This window comes from Morchella sextelata (genome assembly GCF_020137385.1).
Source record: "Morchella sextelata strain SCLS chromosome Unknown scls_21, whole genome shotgun sequence".
Lineage (NCBI taxonomy): Eukaryota > Fungi > Ascomycota > Pezizomycetes > Pezizales > Morchellaceae > Morchella > Morchella sextelata.
The window spans coordinates 874,285-895,579 of NW_025408636.1; the positions used below are offsets into that span (position 1 = coordinate 874,285).

Below are 21,295 nucleotides of genomic sequence, written 5' to 3' on the forward strand. Positions count from 1 at the left end.
AGAGAGGCAATGCCACGAGGTAGATAATTACTATATTCAGACCTATCAGAGCTGTATCTTACTGTTAAAAGTGCAATTAATGCTGGTATGGAATTTAATCAAAGCAAATATTAATATTTATTGATTTGCGATTTAGATTGCTAACAAAGATTGACGAGACTGTACTGGAGAGAATCCGAGGGATGGTATATGCTTCTATAACAGGGAATTTGGAAAGTTAACACAAAACTCACTAGACGATTGAGCTCTGTCTCGAGCGTGGACCACACTATGGCTACTGTAACTCACGAATGAGATTTGCTTGCGGGGACTTTGAATTTACTATGGACTATGACCACGTACCTGAGGAAACATCTCATATCATGATTCATGGCCACAGACTACAGCTGCAGAAACTATCCTAGTAGTACTCACAGCGCTATGGGAGGCTCAGTTCACTTAGAAAATCGAAATATATCCAAACAAAAATGTCCTAGCGCGTTACAGCAAGTTTCATAATACTAGGCTCAAATTGCTTTCAAGCACATAAAGCGTAATTCTTCGAACCTTAAAATAATAGCCTGCTTTGGAAGTCCGAGCCTGAGATTCTCAAGTAATTGCCCGAAAAGGTAGGCTATCTTTCGAGAATCGTTCTATGAGTTGAGAACGTTTGAATTCCTGGGCCTAGCATTATGAAACCCTCTGTAATTCAATGACTTACTAAATCCCGGGCCCGCTTCCCATCTTCAAAGTATAAATACAAAACATTCCCCAGCCAGCCTTACAGTACTACTACTCCCCAAACCAAACCACAATCCAAACCATTACCACACCGTCAGAAAAACAGTTCCACAGCTTTAAACTACAACAAGTCTTAACAAACACCACCAACAACAACGTACACACCACAATGCAGTTCCACCTCCTCACCCTCGCCCTCTCCCTCCTCGCCCTAACCCACGCACATCCCACCCTCACCCCCCGTGCCGACACCAACACCTACACCTGCACCACCCTAAAATCCTCCCCCCTCATCTCCCACCTCCCGGATCTCGGTACTCTCAAAACCTTCCCCGACGGCAACGGCTTCTGCCTCACCGCCGCCAGGCTCTGCCGTGGTCAGTCCAGCATCTGGTGCGAACAGAAAAGAGGCACCGTCGTAGGTGTGCAGCTGGCCCGCGGGGGCACCATGCTCGTGCAGGCCTTTGGGCACTTGGAGAACATGCAGATCCGGTGCGACGATCTGCGGCGCGGGATCGAAGAGCTGGTGAGCAGATGTGGGAAGGATGGGAACGTGGCGGGGAAGGTAAAGTTTGTGGGGAATGAGGGGCAGGGAGATGTTACGGTTGAGCTCACTGGGTGGTAGTTGAGATTGGTTGTATTATTAGATTACATATTAACTAGGCTATAGAAGAGAGCGGAGTGATGAGCCCATAGGGGACCAGCTCATGGCTGGGAGGAGTTAGTTTGGCTTGTATTCGTAATTTTTATACTTTTTTTTTGTAGTAGTATCTCATCAACCGTAACAAACGAGTTAAGGGCCCAAATGGGTCCCACTTGAATTCATGAAGTAAAGTGACCTTTCATTGATAATACCGGCTCTATGAGTACTATTTTGTAAAATGTCATTCAAGACCAGCTCTGTACTGATAAGTACTATATTGCGAACTGTCATCTTGAAAAACTTTCCCGCTTCTTTGTTGTTAGGGAATAAGGACTGGATTATAAAGTCTTTGTGTTTTTATCGGGGCTGCATTTTCAAAGAACTATGTATTCAAGTGGGACCTGAAACATCTACGGTTCGTTTGATACATGTAGTAGGATATATCATTTCTATAGTTAGAATGTCGATACATAATTCAACATAGTGCTGAAACCGTTAATTCAATTGACTCCATTCCACCGACGCTGATCTTCGAGGTATATAAGATCTCCCAGACAGCCACAAGTCTCTCCTTTATAAAACCATAACCAAACTACCTCACCACACCAGCTTCAGCAAAGAGCTCCACAATTTACAACAACTGATAATAAACAGCGTACCAACAGCAAAAACATATATATCATCATGCAGTTTTTCGTTATCACTTTCGCCCTCACCCTACTCACCCTAACCCGCGCACACCCCACCGTCACCCACCGGCCACAAGCGCACCCACGCCTCCTCACCCCCCGCGCCCCCGCTATCCAGTGCCGCACCACCGGCTCCTCCCCCTCCGTCTCGGACCTCAAGTCTCTCGGCGCCCTCTCCCCTTTCGCCGACGGCCGCGGCTTCTGCCTCACCACCAATGCGCTCTGCCCTGGCCAGTTCAACAACTTCTGCGTCGAGAACGGTGGCGTCACGGAAACGGTGCTGGCGCGCAAGGGTAATCTCGTCGTGAAGGCCAAAGGGAATAAGAAGAACATGCAGCTCCTGTGCGGCGATCTGCAGCGCGGGATCGAGGACCTTAGGAGCAGGTGCGAGAAGGATGGTAAGGTGGAGGGCACGGTGCAGTTCGAGGGGAAGGAAGGGAGGGGGTATGTTACGGTTGAGGTGAAGAATGCGTAATTTAGGTAGATAGTAATGTAGGTTAGATACTTAATTAGCTAGTTGGTCAGGGATGAGAGATGCTTGAATGCCCACAGCTAAGGGGGGCCAAGCTGTCCAGGAGGAGGAGGTCTTGTTTTTTGTATTTCTTTTTGTATTTCTTTTGTAGTAGGATCCTAGAATATGTGGTTTTAGTATTCTCCAAACACCAATAATAAACATAATAATAAATACCCACATTGCCATTCAAGTGCGAAATGAACGTTGCCCACATAAGAATGCTCGTGCATCACAGGTTATCATTCGCACCAGGGTTAGGGTTCTTCCATGGAATCCTAGTACTAGTATCAGTCTTCGCAGCTCGGGGACTCTTTCTCTATCATCAACCAAGTCAACTGAGCGTGGTTTACGTACCCATCCCCAGACGCCGGTCCCCAGCCGGCCGGCAGCTACATCAACGGACGAAGGTGTGAGGGCGCCGGTTGAAAGCCCACGCGGCGAGAGAAACTCCCTGGTGTTGTTGAGTATACCAGCTGGTCTGGTATATATATACCTGCTCTCTATAGCTATATATGGATACGGTGTTGCTAACTACTGATTGACTAACATCCCTATCGGTAATCTCGTGGTCTGCCCTTACAGTCTGGCATGGGTGGTGGCTATTGATGTTAACTCGCAGTAATGAGTATGCAGCTCTCCTACCGCATGAGAAGCTGTGATCTGCCTGCCTGGCCTCCGGATTCTGGTATCGGTCGATATTTAAAATGTGGTCAGAAATTGCCGTATTACCGGATATCGATTCCCCGAAACGATTTCCCTTTTATTCGAATCTACTATCATAGGAAACTCTAACAAACAAAACCGACAGCAAAATAAAAAAAAATCTATAGAAAAACAAAGACAAAAACAAAAATAAAAAACAGAACAAAAACTTTGAACTCAAAAAAGATACCAAAAACAAAAAAAAAAGACAAAACTAAAAGTTTACAACCTCGCCTCCCCCCCCCCCCCCCCCAAACCACCAACCCCCACGATATCAAATTTAAATCTACAAAATACCCATCACGATATCACGCATCCATTCAATAGTATTATTCGCATCTTCCCTGTTGAGGGTCTGCGCAGTAGAAAACACCCCGATATCAACCTTGTCACCGCGGACCGCAACCTCGATATCCAAATGTGTCTAATAACAGCACGAATCAGTAAAATCATTCTCGATACGAAAGGGGAGAAAGTGATGTCGGGCTTACCTTTGCGCTATCCATCCATGGCTTTCCTGGTAGTTCTGCTCTTGCAGCACCAAGATCCGACTTCACGTCAACCTTCATATCCTCAAAACCCATCCCACCATCTGCACCTGCCGCCTCATCTCCAACCGGCATCTTCAGATAGTTAAAGAAGCAATCAACCTGCACCCCCGTCCACTTCTCGACTTGCCACAGCCCCACGGTCCCATTACCGGCGCTTCCGATCTCAGCCAGGTCCGCCTGGACTTGGCGAGCGAGCTGAATAAGAGTAGTTGTTCTCGACGAGCGAATTCGGAGGGGGACAAGATTCAGAGTGGGAGCCGCCATGAGGGCAAGGTCTGGGGTGGAGAGGTGCCTGTTGGAGAGGTAGATACCAAATATGATATCCTCCCTCCTCTTGACGGGGCCATCTTTGAGATCGAGATGATAGGCGTAGACCTTTGCGTAGGCTGCTAGGAAGACGGATTGGAGTGAGACACCCTCGGTGCGGCAGCGGCTCTCGAGGAGATTGCTCTTATCGATGACGCCGGTTCGGAATAGTTCTGTTCTCTCAGGGGTCTGTATGTCCGGGTATTTGAGCGGAACAAGAGTGGAAACGGCGCCATCTAGGTATTTACTCCAGAAGCGGGACTGTTGCTGGATATCTTGCGAATGTGTAAATGTCACGAAATCTAGGAAGCGTGGGGCCTCGGGTTCTGGGGTTGGGAGACGTTCTACGCTGTCATCGAGGAAGCCTTGAAATTTCGAAAGTAGGAGTGGAAGACTGACTCCATCATATAACGCATGGTGAATCGTCAGGAAGACTATTGTATCAATTGGCGTGGTGAGGGCGGTGAGACGGACAGGAGGCTGTTCCAAATTGACAGGCTTGCTCTGCTCCTGCGATTTGAGGAAATTAATGAAGCCGTCGTTGTTGGTTGCCGAGGATTGATACCACTCGGTTTGGATAGGTGGATTTCTAAGGGCCACTTGAACAAGAGGTGTATCTTCGCTATCTGTTGCTAGGAAAGTAGTACGGAGGATCGACTCCTGGCGTACAAGGGACTCCCAGGCAGAGAGAATCCGAGAATGCTCAATCTTCCGGTATCTGAAGGTGAATGTTGGCATAAAGATTGTGTAGTTCGAGTTCTTCCATGCAGAGAGCATGTAAACCTGACCAGCGGTTGCAGGCGCCACACTTTCTATGCTAGCTTCAGGGATTCCGCAGAGAAGTGACTTGATGTTGATATCTCCTAGAGCCTTCTCCAAAGCCTCCTCCGTGTCCACAAGAGTCTTGGGAGCTTCACCATTCATTTTTTTCGTAACGGCTGCCATGCGTTCAATTGTGGCTGCACGCAAGATCTCGGCGACACTGAGGAAGATTGACTGCTCTCGAAGCTTCGAGGAGAAGCTAATGGCACTGATTGAGTCTAAGCCTAGGTGGAAGATTGTCTGTGTACGACCGATTTCAGACTCTGGTAGTTGAGAAACAGCTGATAGAATACGGCGGAGGGTGAGTTCCAATGGTGTCCATTCGCCTTTCTTTTCCTGTACAGCAAATTCGTCGCGTTCCTCGAGTTTCATTGAACGGAAATGGGATTCTAGCTGCGATCGATCGATTTTACCATCCTTATGAGGTAATGTGCTCATGGGAATTATGAAAGATGGCATCGACCAGTGGGGGAATTCGTGACGGGCAAATGATGCTACGTTGTGAACAGATTGTTCCCCGGTAATGAAAACGACTAGCAATTGCCTTCCGTTATTACTCGCTATAATAGCTGCAGCATCTCCTGTGTTGCTCTGAGCCTCTCGGATTTTCTTAGCTGTCTCGTCAAGGTCGATACGTAGGCCATTGAGACTCGTGGTGCTGTCCGAGCGGCGGGCACATATAGGGATATTTCCAAATGAGATCCCTTCTTTATGGTACACCATGGCTGGATGGTCGGTATTGTTGACGATATGCAGCAGAAGTGAATCAAGCGTCTGAAGAAGTGATTCAGAATCGATTTCTGACAGCACGGTAGATTTGCAGGCGTTCCTCCAGAGAAGATTATCCCCACAGTGCTCCATTTCGATGCATATATTGTACTAGACCCATTAGCTTCAAAATGATTGTAAAAGGTTAAAGAAGATTTACCTCAACGTTTGCAGCTCCATCGACTGAATTCCATAATGGCTTTTGGCTACTCTCACTGGGTTCGCGGCCACGTTGGTAAATAAAGAGAGTATCAAAAAGTCGTTGTCCCTGGCTATCCACCAGCTTTTGGATTTGACGTAGAGGCGTATGCTGATATTTAAGAACTCTCGCAGAATTGTCTTGCATGTAGCGAAGCATGTCTTTGTAGTCTCCATGAGCAATAGCACGCACAGGAACCGTGTTCATTGCCGGGAAAAGCATTCCGTCTGCCGACTCGATATCCCTTCCTGAAAGAACGGTACCAAAAAGAACATCAGGCTCCCCTAGGTGATGAGCCAAGAGAAGTGCCCAACACATTTGTCCAAGTGATTGAACCGTTACTCCCATCTGTTTACAGAAAGACTGAATCCTCCAAAATGGCAAAGAAGATGGCTTTTCAAAGCGGTGGGTAATAGCAGGGGAATTCTCAGTAGATCTCTGAAACATTGAGGGCGAGGAACCTGCGAGCATCTGTTTCCAAAATTTATTTGAATCTTTTGGATCCACGCTGAATATATCTTCCAAAAGGGGACGGCAGGTCGGTCTTGATGAAGGTGAATCGAGGTATGCATTTTGTACGTCTTCATGCAAAAGACCCAGAGACCATCCATCGTATAATGCGTGAGACATAGAAAGAATCAAATAATTTGTCTTTGGAGACTTTACGATAGTGATCTGTAGCGGGGGCTCTTGAAGCATGTCGACGTTTTGCGCGGCTTGTTGCATAGCGGCCTTGATAGCTTTTCTTGTGTTTGATGATATGAGGACCTCCTTCCACTTGAGCTGAGGTCGTTTGTGAACGGCTTGGCCAAAGCTATATGGTAAATCAACAGATATATCAGAGACCTTGAAGAAGCTCGTCCTTAGTATCTCGCTATTTTGGAAAACTAATTCCCACGCATTCCTCAATTGCCTTATATCAACCGTACTGTCGAGCTCCAAGACATCGTGGTTGAAGTAAAGTTTATAGTCAGATGCAAGTGTTTCCGCGATCATGCCTTCCTGGAGCGGTGTAGCGGGATAAATGGCTTCGATCTGATCCAAATCCAAGTTATGCTTTCGTCCTTTGAGATTCTCACGGATGCTTTGTTCAAACTCAGTAAGTCGATTCGCCTTTAGAATGGTTTTGCTATTCTTTGTCGATTGTGAGAGGACTTCATGCATTTTTCGAATAGTCGGGTTTCTCATAATTGTGCTGACTGAAAGCTTGATGCTGCTGGAACGTAGCCTCGAAGAGAGTTTGATAGCCTCGATACTGTCGAGACCCAATTCAAAAATAGAGGAATCTTCATCAACTTCCGATTCACCGACATCTGCAAGCTTGGCAATTGTCGTACGAAGGATCTTTGCATCGGGTCCCCATTGGAAGCCAGCTTGTCCATTTGTATGTATATCATTGGATTCTTTTGGCGCAATGGGATCGGATTCGGGCGTTTTCTCCAGAGAAGGTTTGCTAAGGGGGCTTCGTAGGATCTCTTTGATATTTCTTTCAAGGCTACTCAGTAACCCAAGAGAGTTGTCAGTTGTGAGGACCGAGCTTTTCGCAACAATCGAGAAATTCAACCCATGAAGGTGACTCTCTTCAATCTCCAAGGCAAGCGGGTACTAAAACTTGTTAGCATGTTTCTATTATATAAATTAAGGTGACTTACATCTGCTACCGCCGAGCTTTCCATTATATTCCAAATAGGGGCCTCAGTACTATCATCGCTGCCTGGGACTTTTTGGTACACGAACAAAGTGTCGAAAAGTGGCTTTTCTGAAGTAGCATGCATCAACTTATTGATGAGACGAAGAGGAGTATGGTGGTAAGTGATAGACTCCGAATTGAAGTTATGAGCTTGCTGAATTAGCTTCTCCCAAGAAGAGGCATTTTTCACATCTAAGGAACATGGGATTGTGTTGAACATTGGTCCGATAGTATCTTCAACGCCGTCTATTGGTAATGATCGCCCAGAGACAACGATTCCAAAAGCAAACTGGGTTCCCAGATATGGAGAAAGGGTATTTGCCCAAGCAGCCTGGAATACCGATTGCGGGGTACAATTCAATTTCTTGCAGCACTTCTCAACGTCCTCCATTACGATCTTTGGCTTGAACTGCACTAGCTGGTCGATATCTGCGGCTGATTGAGTGAGTTGAGGGAAATTGGATGGTTTGGCTTCCGCAAGAGTAGACTTCCAGAATTTACTTGCACCGTCCATGTCTACAGAGAGAATATGTCCGACGATTTCGTGAAAATGATGAGTCCTTGGTTTTAGTTGGTTTCGGTAGGCTCTCTGGACGTCTTGGAAGATAAGAGGCAAACTGTTTCCATCGTAAAGGGCATGGAAAATGTTGACTACTAGGATTATTCTCGAAGGTGTTCGAAGAAGGAGTAGGTATAATGGTGTTTGGTGTAAGTCCCTATTCATACTAATATGTTCCATCATCTCGCCGGTGATCACGCTCTGAGAGTTTTCGTTTTTGACATTAATTTCTCGCCACTGAACTTCCGAATCCCTAAGTACGACTTGAGCATAACCATCCGAGGTCTCGCAGAAGCAGGTTCGTAGGACACCAGTGGATTTTACCACCGCATCCCAAGCCGAATGAAGTAAGTTGGTATCTGTACGCTTTGTAAGTGAAAAGGAGAAGGAGTTGTAGTAAAGAGGCTTCTCTGAATCGATGAAGCGAAGAATCATTCCTTCCTGAAGGGCTGTGCAGGGAACGATAGCCTCAATCTGATCCGGCTCAAGGTTAAGGTGTTCGCACACCTCAAAGGAACCTTTATTGGCAAATGCTGTTAATTTTTGGTTGATCGATCCTGTTCTTGCAAGTTCTTCTGAGCTATTGTTTTCGCCGTTGCTCAACTCTGCTGCCAGTTGCTTCACACCCGGATCTGTTCCAAATTGTCAGAATCGTAACCACAAAATCATTTGGAGACTTACATTTCATGACAAGAGACACAGTCGATGCAAAAAATCCATCCTTCTTCAATCTGCGCGCTAATCCAACCACAGAAACTGAATCCAACCCAAGCTCGAACACAGTCGAAGAATGCTTGATCTCCGAGGTTTGAAATCCGGTCATTTCGGCCAATATCTTTCGAATACGAGCCTCGCTATCAGTCCAATTTTCTTCATTAACTTCCTCTCTCCTTGAGATTTGTTGAAGAAGTGCGAGAGACGTGTCTTTATAAATTGCTGTGAGCTTTTTGTTATCGACCTTGTTGTTCACTGACAATGGCATCTTCGATATAGGCAAGAAATGAGTAGGAACCATATATACGGGTAGTTTTCTCCTGCATCCGTCGGCCAAAATTGGGATGACCTGGTGATGTTCAGGATCATCCAGGACTACTGGATCTAATGTACTGGAGGCTTTGGCTGTTCCCAAGACAATAAATGAGACGAGTTGATCTTTCTGCTGCTTCGGGTGCCTTAGAACCAGTGTGGCGACTGCTTTGACCCGTGAGTCTGCCTGTTTGAGGGTCTCATTGATCTCTCCAATCTCGAGGCGCTGTCCACGGAGCTTGACCTGGTCGTCCGCTCGTCCTGCGAAATCAAAAGTACCATCATAGAGAATGCGCACCAAATCACCAGTCCGGTATATCCTACTAATATTAGCGGGAAACCCTCTTATTAAAGGCGGGTATTCATACCTTGTATCAAATTCCTTTAGGTGTGGGAACTTCTCTTCAGTGAGAGCTGCCCTCTTGAGATATCCACGTCCAACCAGCTTTCCAGAAACACACAGCTCACCAATTGCTCCTCTAAGAACAGGTCGACTTGTATTGGGTGTAAAAACAAAAGAACCAACATTGTCAAATGCAGTGCCGATATTGGAGGGTTTCCCGTTCGCCGGGACCCTAGCGTACATTGTACATCCGATAGTGACTTCCGTAGGCCCGTATCTTGCATTTTGTTAGTATATATTTCTTCGGAATGCTATAAGGTCCTTCTTACCCGTTATAAATTACTCCTGTCTCCCCCCAAGTGTTCAAAATCTCCTGTTTCAATTGCTCACCTCCCGTGATAAAAACGCCTCTACACAATGAAGGACAATCTTCTGGACGAAGCAACGCCGCAAGACTAGGTGTGAGATCTAAATGCGTGATCTGAAGCTCGTTTATTGTGAGAGCAAGATCCTGGAAAATAACGTCTCTTGGTGCTGAAGTAACACACATGCCCACGCTCCAACTGAAATATTGTTCCATAACGCTGACATCAAAGTGAAAAGATGCGAACTGAAGGAAACGTGACTCAGAATCCCAATGACCGCTGAATATGCGTTGGAAAGCAAGCATCGCCTGTACAGCGTTTTCGTGTGTGAGCTCGCATCCCTTCGGTGTTCCAGTGGTGCCGGACGTGTATAGGCAGTAGCAAAGGTCTTCCGGTTTGAGATCTGCAATAAAAGGAGTTTCGGATGAAGATGTTTTGACCTCCGTGTCACTCTCTAGAGACACAACTCTCACTTTAACTTTGCTTTTGAGTTCCTGAGCATATTTGTCTATCGTCAACACACATTTCGCATCCGAGTCCTCGACAATGAAAGCCTTTCTGTCAATGGGTGCATTATAGTCAAGCGCCATGAATGCACAACCGGCTTTCAGGATTCCAAGAATAGCGAATGACGCTTCGGGGCACTTCTCAAAGCAGATGGCAATAATTTGTCCAGTTTTGACTCCAAAGTTTAGTAGGTAGTTTGCGATTCGGTTGCCCTCTTCGTCGAGTTGGGTATAGTTCCATGTTTCTTTGATCGCGCACCCTTCCTGAATTGATGTGGCAAACTCGAAGGCAATTTTGTCTGGTGTTAGTTTCCTGTACTTTTCAACGAATTTGTGCAACAAGGTGATATCTGTAGGAATTTCGTCGATTAAGGGCGGGGTACATGAGAGCAATGCCGACGGAAAACTCAAGAACTCTGTGCTCGAGCTATTAGGGTTCTGTAAAATGTCTACCAATGCAGCATTAACTTGCTGAATGAGCAACTGTGTTTGTTCCTTGGGCATGACGTTGTCTCTACATGTTGCCCGGATAAGAAGGGAGTCGCTATTTGTGGGTTCGATTTCTAAGGAGATCGTGTACTAAATTTCATATTAGTCAATATTATCATAGGAACGGGGGAATAAAACATACGTCAACGAAAGCATCCTCCTCTACAACTTCCCATGAATTCTTGCTGCTAGACCCTGTCTTCTGGTACACAAAGATAGAGTCAAAGAAAGATTCTTGGCGATGCTCAAACCACCCTTGAATGTTTCGAAGAGGTGTATGCTGATGCTTCAGCGTCTGTGCATTGCTATGTTGTAAAGCCAATGCAAGTTCGAGGTTTGTACCGGTTAATAGACATAGGGAAGGCACAGTTGTGATACACGGGAAAGCCACATTCTCGGCACCAATAACGCCAGATCTTCCCGAAAGCACTACTTAAAGTCAGAATCGACATTTTTAAAGGACCTGGAGAAAGGTCTCTTACCGATTCCCATTGTGACAGCAGTATCCCCCATATACGCCGAGAGCACCCTTGCCCAGGCAGCTTGCCCTGCAGAATTCACCGAGATTCCCAATTTCCGACACCCGCTCTCGATCTTTGACAAACTCCAACTCGTTTCTGTCGAACAAACATGACTGGAAGTACTCTTGACTCTGACGGGGCATAAGTTTGGGAAACGTGAGATGCTCGTTCCTTGAAGTTGCTGTAGCCAGAAGGTTTTGTCCTCTTCGATAACCTCGGCATCCAGTGAATGCTTCACAATGTTGCTAAGAACAGCAGAAAATTTGGGGCGGGAAGCGACACGTTTACCAGAATACTCAGAGAAAACATCGTCGAGGAAAAGACTTAAGGTTTCTGCGTCGTACAAAGCATGGTGTGCAGAAAACAGCAGTAGTGATTTCACGTCACTTTCTCTAATCACAGTGACACTCCATGGCGGGAGGTGGAGATTCTCAAGCGCGCGAGAAGCCCCGAGCTCCTTTTGTGCAGAGAGCACAGTATCCTTATTCTCTCGGTTATCCACTATAGCCCACGGCAGGTCAACGGAACCCTGACCATAGATAATGGTAGCAAAAGCATGTGTATTGTGTTCAACCTCAACGAAACCAGCACGGAGCATGTCGTGCGAGTCAGAGACAGCATTCCAAGACTCGCGCAGGCGACTCAAGTCGACATTCTGGGGTAGTTTGAAGACAGAGTGATTGAAATATAGGCCGCCTTTAGAACGCAGAAACTGTGATAGCATTCCCTCTTGCGCCGGCGTACACGGGAATACCCCGGCGATTCTGTCTTTTGCGATACCCGTGTCCTTGAGAATTTGATCCATGAATTGGTCGTTGAAATTCACCAGGTAGTCATCAGAATTCTGACTGTTAGCTTCGATATGTTTGCTATCTGTAGTGAGTAGCTTTGATAATTGTTTTATAGATGGTCGCTAAGTGTTGTCAGTAATATTTCTCCCTCCTGCTTTCCATGAATACATACCTCAAGAATATCCAAAACTGAGATTTCCAAACCAATACGCTTCAACTGCATCGCGACCTGAGCAGCACTGATACTATCAAGCCCGATTTCATAAATAGTAGAGTTCCGAGAAATTTGCTCAACTGGAACCCTCGATATCTGAGAAAACACACTTCTGATCTTCTTTTCTTCCTCAGTCCACACACTCTCATCCTCCTCTACACCCGCAGCCCCAAATGACTGGATATCTTGTTCCCTAAAAAACGCTCCTAATGTTTTCTTATCAACCTTTCCTGCTGCTGAACGTGGAACATGGTCAATGATCAAAATAACCGCCGGGATCATGTATCTTGGCAGTTTGGCCCTCGCCGCCTTCAACGCCGAGCTTTGGATTTCTTCGGTTAGTGAGCCGGCCTTCAATACTTTAGGCTTTGATCCATGTTGTTTTCTACCCTCAACGGCTAGGAAGGACACGAGCTGCTCCTTTGCTCCTTCGCTGTGCTTAACCACGATCGTTGTCGCATCCTTAATATCCCTGTGTCCGCTCCTTAAAACAGAACTGATTTCATCTAGTTCAACCCGCAACCCGCGAATCTTCACCTGGTCGTCTGCACGCCCAAGAAACTCAAAAGTTCCGTCTCCCAGCATGCGAACAAGATCACCAGTCCTGTATACCGTACCCCCCTCCAATTGAATAAATTGGCGTTTTGTAAGCTGTATGTTGTTGTGATATTCGCGTGCTACTTGTGGCCCTCCAATACAGAGCTCGCCGCTACCGAAAATAGGGACCACATACTCTCCGCGGCGGGAGAGAACGAAGAAACTTGCTGTAGGGAATGGTTTGCCGATGTTGGAAGATTTTGTGTGCCTGTTTGTGGCTGTGATTGTACAACACATTGCCGCCTCTACAATTGCCAGTTAATTAGGTTCATACGCCTTCAACCAAGCTTCTTCAGCCAAAACATACCAGTAGGTCCGTAAGAGTTAACGCATCTTCCGTCCCAATCATTGACCACCTTCTGCGGCATTGCCTCTCCAATACAATACAGCATCTCCACAGTCGTAAGATTTTCTACAACAAGAGTAGCTGCAACAGTCGGTGTCAGATCCAAAAGGGTTGCTTTCATGGTCTTGATAGTCCCTTCGAGGTCACCAAGGAGATGTTTCTTCGCCGCGGAACAAAGTGTAAACCCATAACTCCACGCCATGAAGCAGTCGTAGTAGCACATATCAAAGGTGGTTGCAGCGAATTGGAGGAGTCTTGAATCCGATTTCCATGGGATGAGGGGCTTTGAGGCGCGGAAAGTTTGTACAGCGCTCTTGATTTCAACGGAGACAGCTTTTGGCTGACCAGTGGAGCCTGATAAAAACAATCAATAAATATACGTTTGAATCACTGATATGGATCGACTTACCTGAAGTATAAAGTCTATAGGCTAAGCATCTCGACGTAAGACCCCTAATGCTTAAATTCGTAACCGGTTGAGAATCCATGACCCCACTCTCAACATCCACCATTGCCACACGTCCCATACCCCCTGCCGTAGCAGCAGTAACAAGCACAACCCTCGCCCCAAGTTCCTCTACCATAAACATTTTCCTCTGATCTGGCAGTGTAGGATCGATTGGCGTGAATGCGCACCCGGCCTTCAACACACCCAAAATACAAATATAGAATAACGGAGACTTCTCGAGGCATAGCGGTACAGCCTCGTCACGCTTTAGCCCCAGAGAGACAAGGTAATGAGCGACTCGATTTGCGGCTTCATTGAGTTCGCGGAATGTCCAGCTTGTGATTTTGCAGTCGTTGTCAAGGAATTCAAGTGCGACATGTGATGGGTTCTCGCGGGCATGGCGCTCAAATTCAGAGTGTAGTAAATCGTAGCCTTCGCTTTCGAGATTGAGCGGCTTGTCGTTTGCCCTCGCCAAGATTGATGGCTTGAATGTTTGGAAGTTTATCGCGAGCTCATCAGGATATTGTAGGGAGTCAATGATCGCCGCATTCAACTGCTGAATCATCAAATCAACTTGCTCCTCGAGTATGATATTCCTACACTATGTTAGTCCCAACCCTACCTGATAAATATTATAGTAGGTTACACACCGGCGGAAGTAAAGAACAATGTCTAAGCTGTTTCTATTGCGATTAGGTACAAGCTCGACAACGACGGAGAACTATCCACTATCAGCAACAATATCTAGGCTATATTGCTATTAATTAAGAACTCACATCCATCTCCCCGCGGTCGTCGACTTCTTCCCACAAGTCTGCTAATGCCTCATTCGCATACTGCAAGATAAATAGGGTATCAAATAGGCCCTGGCCCTCAGTCTTCAGCGTGTTCATGATCCTTCTCAACGGGGTTAGCTGATACGGCAGAATATCCGCATTAAGACCCCTGATACTATTCATAACCGTTAAATTAGTAGCACCTGGGGTTAGCTGTACTCTCAACGGGACTGTATTAAAGCACGGGGCAATAACGTCCTCCACTCCCTCCACAGGGATGGTCCTTCCGCTCACAACACTACCAAAACAAACATCGGTTTCTCCGGAATAGGCCGCCAATAACCTTGCCCATCCGGTCTGTCCTAATGCCAACAGCGAGGTTGAGATTTCTCTACAGCCCTCCTCAATTTCACTCAACGTCTTTGAACAAGTCATTCTTGCTGCCGTCATACCTGTAAGTTTAGTTTCTTCTTTGAATAGTGCTGTCTTGCCTGTTATATCTGGGAATGCAGAAGCTTCGAAACCAGTCAGTAGGCCCTTCCAGAAAATGTCAGATGCTTCGAGGTCAATGTTCTCCATATACTCCAACACGCGATCAAAAGGACGTCGTATTGGGAGCTGTAGTCCTAGATAAGCGCTTCGCACATCGTCAAGCAGGAGACCCATTGCATAACCATCGTAAAGGGAGTGGTGGAACGACATGACCAAAGTCGCCCCTGCAAACAATGAAAATGCATATGGAGCACTGTTGATGCTCATAGATGCTGAGATTTCACTGATACGCTGGTCGATTTGCTCCCGCGTCGCCTCTACCTCAAAGGTAGTCCACGGCAGGTCATGTTTCTTGAGTACGACCTGCGCGTACGCATGTCTCGAATCCTCGGTGACACAGAAGCAGGTCCTCATGATATCATGTCTCTCGGCCATGAGCTCCCATGCCTTTCTCAAGTGTGCAGGGTCAGCCCGAAGATGCAGGACGGTGTGGTTGTAATAAGTGCTCGCATCAACGCCTTTCTTTTGTGTCAACATGGCCTCTTGTAGTGGGGAGCAAGGCAATATTTTCATGATGTCTTCTGGGGCTACACCGAGCTGCTCGATGGCCGTCGCTTTAACACTCTCAGCAAACAGCTTCAACGAATCCTCTCGAATAATCTTGGTAGCGGCCTGCCCTTCATCCTTTTCCCTAGGCAAGGTGGCAAGAGCACCAACAGTCGGATTCTTCATAATCTGTGACACATCTAATCTCTTGTAGCCTGCCTTCATGATGCGATTTGATAACTGAATCACTGAGATTGAATCCAGTCCGAGCTTGAAGATCGACGTCCCTCTACCAATTTCACTAACGGTTACTTGCGCAACATCGGCAACAATCCCAACGATCTCCATCTCAACCTGTGTCCACTGCGCATCGACTTCCTTACCAGATTCCTCGCTGTACGATTCAACTGTAGCGGTATCGATGTCGAAGAATATCTTTTCGAGAATCTTTTTGTCAATCTTTCCTGTTGCAGTCATCGGGATTGTCGTCACGGGTAGCAACACCGCAGGAATCATGTACTCTGGTAGGGAAGCTGATAGCGCCTCGAACAATACGCCCAGTATCTCACGAACCCCTTGGTCTGCCTTTACAACACCAAACTCCTTGTCCCGATGAGATACAAGGAGAACGAATGCAACAAGTAGATACGGATCTGTCGAAGATTTTCTCACTGGGATAGCGGCAGCATCAAGAACAGTTGCTGAACGCAGGAGAATGGAGGTAATTTCACCCAGCTCAATACGGTGCCCGCGAATCTTAACTTGATCGTCTATGCGGCCGACAAACTCGAGTGACCCGTCGGAGAGGAGACGCCCGATATCACCGGAACGGTAAACACGACCATATGTGGGATGGGTGGGGAACTTTTGGGCGGTAAGCTCGGGCTGCTTGAGGTATCCGCGTGCCTATATTCCATAGCTATCAGAATCAAATTCCAAACCAACGGCATCGCCATGAGTAAACCTACGACTTGAGCACCTCCGAAACAAAGCTCTCCAACTGCACCGCTAGGGAGCAAACAGAACTCATCTTCATCTTGAGAAATTACGAAGGTAGAGGTGTTGGCAAATGTTTCTCCTAGTGTATTAATATGATCTCCCTTTCTCAAATTCGGTCTTACCGTGCAGATGTTCACCATCTCACTTGGTCCATACCCGGCCCAGAATCCTCTACCAGTCCAGGCCTCAAACACCTTCCTGTTAAGACCTTCTCCGGCAGTAACGAGAAATTCCACAGACGGTACATTATCAGGGTTGACTAGCGCCGCGACAGTAGCTGTCATACTCAGATGTGTGATCTTGAAGGCGTTTATGGCGCTCTCGATATCACGTAGCAGCACATCCTTCCTTGCTACACAGAGTGTCATGCCCATTGCCCACGTAAAAAATAGCTCAAACACCGACACATCAAAGGCAACGGTACAGAACTGTAACAGCCTCTTCCCTAACGCTGCCGGGTACATCTCTGCGAGCAGTCTAAGATGGTTCACAATCGCATGATTCTCCACCAACACACCCTTTGGCTTTCCTGTACTCCCGGAGGTAAAAACCGCGTATGCCAGGTCTCTCTCGGATCTTTGAACATCTGGGTTTGCCTCGGAATACCAGAGTGTATTTACCATGTCCACGCAAACTACCATGACGCCCTGTGGCACGCCTGAAAGTTGCGGGGCGAGGTCGCTAGTGGTAAGATGAATACGTACATCGCCGCTTTCTATAATCTGGTTCTTTCTCTCGTTTGGAGTCTCTGGGGTTATAGGAGCATAGGCGGCACCGGATTTAAGGATGGCAAGGATAGAGATGTAGAGGATTGGCGATTTTTCCATGCAGATTGATATAAGTGTGTCCGGTTTCGCACCAAGAGAGAGTAGATGATAGGCTAGTTTATTAGCGTTGGTGTTGAAGGTTTGGTAGGTTAGTGTTGTAGATTCAGTAGTGGTGCCAATGATGTCATCTGCAAAGTCAATCGCGATTGCATTTGGGTTGCGGGAAGCAGCGAGTTCGACGAGGTGAGAGATGGAAGGTGTAGAGGCTATTGAGGAAGTTACGGGATGGGGATTCTCAATAGACAGAGCAGATGATGGAAGGGATTGAAGGAGGTCTGTGAGGGTCCGGTCGGGGTGGGAAATGATCGAAGTGACAAATTGGTCGAGTTGGGCTAATATCAGTGCTGCGTGGGCAGGCGGAAGAATGGAAGTTTGATAGGTTGCTCGTAGGGATATATCAGCAGTACCAGGTGTAACTTCGAGGAGAATCGGGAACTACAGGTAATGTTAGTAATTTTCCAGAGTTGATCATAGGGTATCACTCGCCTCTAGCATATCTTTCAAATCGACGACCCTCACGCTTCCTTCAGCAGTCAAAGACTCCTGTTGCCAGACAAGCAAACTCTCAAAAAGTCTACCCTCACCACCCCAGGCCTTCTTTACCTCTCTCAGTCCAATCTCATTCCCCAAAACTTCTCTCCCACGCTTCGCAACCTCGCTTACAACCTCTCTCACACTACGCTGTCTCCTCACGTTTACCCTAACCGGCACAGTGACAATCATTGGCCCGATTACATCCTCAACCCCCTCTAAGGGAATTGTCCTACCAGAGAGAGTATTTCCTACAACAACGTCGCTTTCGCCAACGTATAATGACCACAACATGGCCCATGCAGCCTGTACCAAAACCACTGGCGCCACACCAAACTTTCTTGCAGCACCCTCGTATGCTTCTTTCCCGGTACTCATCGTAGCAGTCTCCTGGCGCACCTCATCAACCACGTCACTCTTCCCTGTTAAGCATGGGAAGGGCACCGGCTCAATTCCGGACAGGGCCTTTCGCCAGTAATCGATACTGCTGGAGTTATCTGTGGCCAATTCGCCCTCTACAACAACTTGGTACTGTGGACGTGGAGCTACGGGGCGTCTGGAAAGGTGTGCGGCAAGATCGTACATGATATTGTCCCAACACCAACCGTCGTAGAGTGCATGGTGGATTTGAACGCTTAGTTGACCATCAACAAGAGATACTCTGAAAGGTGGCGACAGCAGCTGGGGAACGGAAACGCTCCAGTTCTTCTCAATCGTGTTCGATAGGGTAAATTGAGATGGGTAAGAGGTACGATATACTACCTGCGCGAACCCACCTTCCAGGACTACAAACCCGGTGCGCAGAATCTCATTGGCATCGATAATCTTTCTGACAGCAGCTTCTACTGCAGCTGCGTTGCTGTTCGGTGGCAAGGAGAGTAGCATCCAATTACAGTATGCGGCGCTATCTTTCGCTGTTTCTGAGAGCATAGCGGCCTGCACAGAAGTACACGGAATAACCTTCAGCACGTTCTGGTCCTCGTGTAATTCTCTTGAAGCGTTCGCGACCTCCTCGAATCGCCTCTGGGCAGCTGCATTCACGACTCTCGGGGGTGCACCCACACTCTTCTCAATACCTGCTGCAATACCAGAGATTGTGTCAGACCTAATCACATCTACTGTCTCCACTTCAAGGCCTCGTTTCCGAAGCGCGATAGCTAGGCGAATGGCCTGCATTGAGTCAAGCCCACGCGAAACAAGACTGACTTCCTTGCCGGGCGCAGCGCCAAGAAGAAGTGATGCTTCATGGGCGATCACTCGCTCAACGGCGTTCATATCTTCCGTTACTACTTGAGGTTCAATGATCCTATTCTTGTAGTCTGCCTCCAAGAGTTTTCTGTCTGCCTTTCCGGAAGCAAGACGGGGGAGCGTAGGGAGAATAAGGATGTCGCCAGGGATCATGTACGCCGGTAACCATTTTTTGCACGTCTCAATGATTGCCAATTTTGAAGTTGCGCCGCTGACCCAGATGACAAGAGTATTCTTAATCACATTGGCCACACATGCTTTGACTCCTGGCGTCTTGAGAACAACTTCCTCGATCTCTCCAAGCTCAATACGCTGGCCGTGCATTTTGACCTGACCAGCCCCAATACGGCCTAGACACTCAATTGCTCCGCTCGGGAGAACCCGAGCTCGGTCACCGGTCCGATACAATCGGCCGAATCGAGTTGAGTTGATGAATACTTCTCGCGTTTGTTCTGGGCGGTTGATATATCCATCTGCCAACTGTGGCCCTCCTACCACAAGCTCGCCCACACAACCTACGGGGAGAACTTCAATTTCACTACCTTTGTAGGGGGCGATGACGAATGCTGACACAGTCTCAAAGGGTATGCCAATATCGCCAACCCTTTCGACCGCAGTAGAGGCCGTACAGTGGATTGCTGCTTCAGTAGGCCCATACATCCCCACCAACATATCCTTCCACATATCTACCACTCCCTTTGTCAACATTTCTCCAATCGTCAACAAACACTTCAAGCCCGGAATATCCTCGCGTTTCCCTAATAAGCCTCCTGCAACTGTCGGCGTAAGCTCCACCACGTCCACGGCCATTCTCCTCACTACGCCCGGAAGGTCACGCAACATAACCGCACGCTCACATCCTACCAACACAATTCCGCGCATTAACGGGAAGAACATCTCAAAGACAAAGACATCGAATGTCGGCGCCGCTTGTTGTAACCACCTCCCGACACTTTTCGGTACGAGCACGTCTTGCGCTAGCAAGCTCTGTGCCGCAGCGTAGTGACTGACGAGAACGCCCTTGGGTGTTCCGGTTGTGCCGCTGGTGTACATTACATACGCTGGGTCACTCGGTGAGATCGTCGTGGGGAGTTCCATTAGGCTGGCCAGTGAGAAGGTGGGGGTGTCTTCGTCCGGTGTGACACATGGGAGATTTGGAACCGGAGGTGAAGCAGGATCGCAGACAATACATGGCGCTTTGATGTCATCGACAATGAATTGTAGTCTCTGAGGAGGTGCGTCTAGAGGTAACGGAACAAATGCGCATCCTGCCTTGAGAATACCGATGAGGGCAATGTAAAGAGTTGGTGACTGCTGGAGAAGTACAGGGATTAGGCGCTGGGTAGGTGTAGTATGCGGAAGGAGCTTTAGGGCAAACTGCGTCGAGAGAATGTCGAGATCCGCGTAGCTATAAGTACTCTGCGAGGAGTTGGAGTGGAGAAATTCAAGCGCAGGGAGGCTATCGTGAGTGGAGAAGGTGATGAGGTTGTGGAGAAGAGTAGGTCCGGGGAGATGTCGCGGGGTGGGGTTAAGAACCGACAAGGTGTGTACTGAATGAGCAGTGGAGGCAAAAAGGTGGTGAAGATGTGTACAAATTATGTGGATGTAACTCTCCGGTACCACCGCTGTCGAGATATTGATATATGCCATCGCAGATCCGCCGTCTACAGTCAAATACAGCTGCGAATCCAGGGGCTACAGTTGACATATCGGATTAGAATCAGCGCTCTGTTTTTCTCTAGAAATATCCTGTAGTAAACTTACATTAAAGCCTTCAGAATTTAAAAAGACTCCTGTCCACCGTCCGCCCGAAGGATTCTCCACACTCCCTTTTGAAATCCAACCCATACTCCCATCTTCTGCAAATTCAACTCCCGAGGTTATCCCATTCACCCTGAATACAACAGTGTCGGTACCGCAGTAACCGCGGAGAAGGTGCGCCCATGATGCTACAACCTGGTCGTTCGTACAGCCTTGTGGGAGAGCGATGGGTGCGGTAAGTATGCTGGGAGAACCGTGGAGGGTATGAAGGGTTGGGAAGGCAGTGAAGCGGTAGTGTTTGGACAT

General features: G+C 47.6%; 3 protein-coding genes across 3 annotated transcripts; 2 read left to right on the forward strand and 1 right to left on the reverse strand.

The window, feature by feature from the left end:
• Positions 1-889: 889 nt before the first annotated feature.
• On the forward strand, positions 890-1,345 carry H6S33_006812 (uncharacterized protein; the record flags this gene model as incomplete). The annotated part of the gene is made up of 1 exon (XM_044838165.1): positions 890-1,345. The coding sequence occupies one exon, from the start codon at positions 890-892 to the stop codon at positions 1,343-1,345; it is 456 nt and encodes a 151-aa protein (XP_044689630.1).
• A 702-nt stretch (positions 1,346-2,047) lies between these two features.
• Positions 2,048-2,527, forward strand: H6S33_006813 (uncharacterized protein; the record flags this gene model as incomplete). Its single annotated transcript, XM_044838166.1, has 1 exon — positions 2,048-2,527. One exon carries the CDS (start codon positions 2,048-2,050, stop codon positions 2,525-2,527), a length of 480 nt encoding a protein of 159 aa, XP_044689631.1.
• A 1,027-nt stretch (positions 2,528-3,554) lies between these two features.
• Positions 3,555-21,295, reverse strand: H6S33_006814 (uncharacterized protein; the record flags this gene model as incomplete). Its single annotated transcript, XM_044838167.1, has 18 exons — positions 3,555-3,692; positions 3,760-5,826; positions 5,876-7,519; positions 7,567-8,795; positions 8,845-9,509; positions 9,558-9,809; positions 9,862-10,982; positions 11,035-11,321; positions 11,375-12,326; positions 12,377-13,260; positions 13,323-13,715; positions 13,771-14,405; positions 14,460-14,530; positions 14,586-14,760; positions 14,830-16,529; positions 16,592-17,884; positions 17,936-20,923; positions 20,993-21,295. 18 exons carry the CDS (start codon positions 21,293-21,295, stop codon positions 3,555-3,557), a joined length of 16,797 nt encoding a protein of 5,598 aa, XP_044689632.1.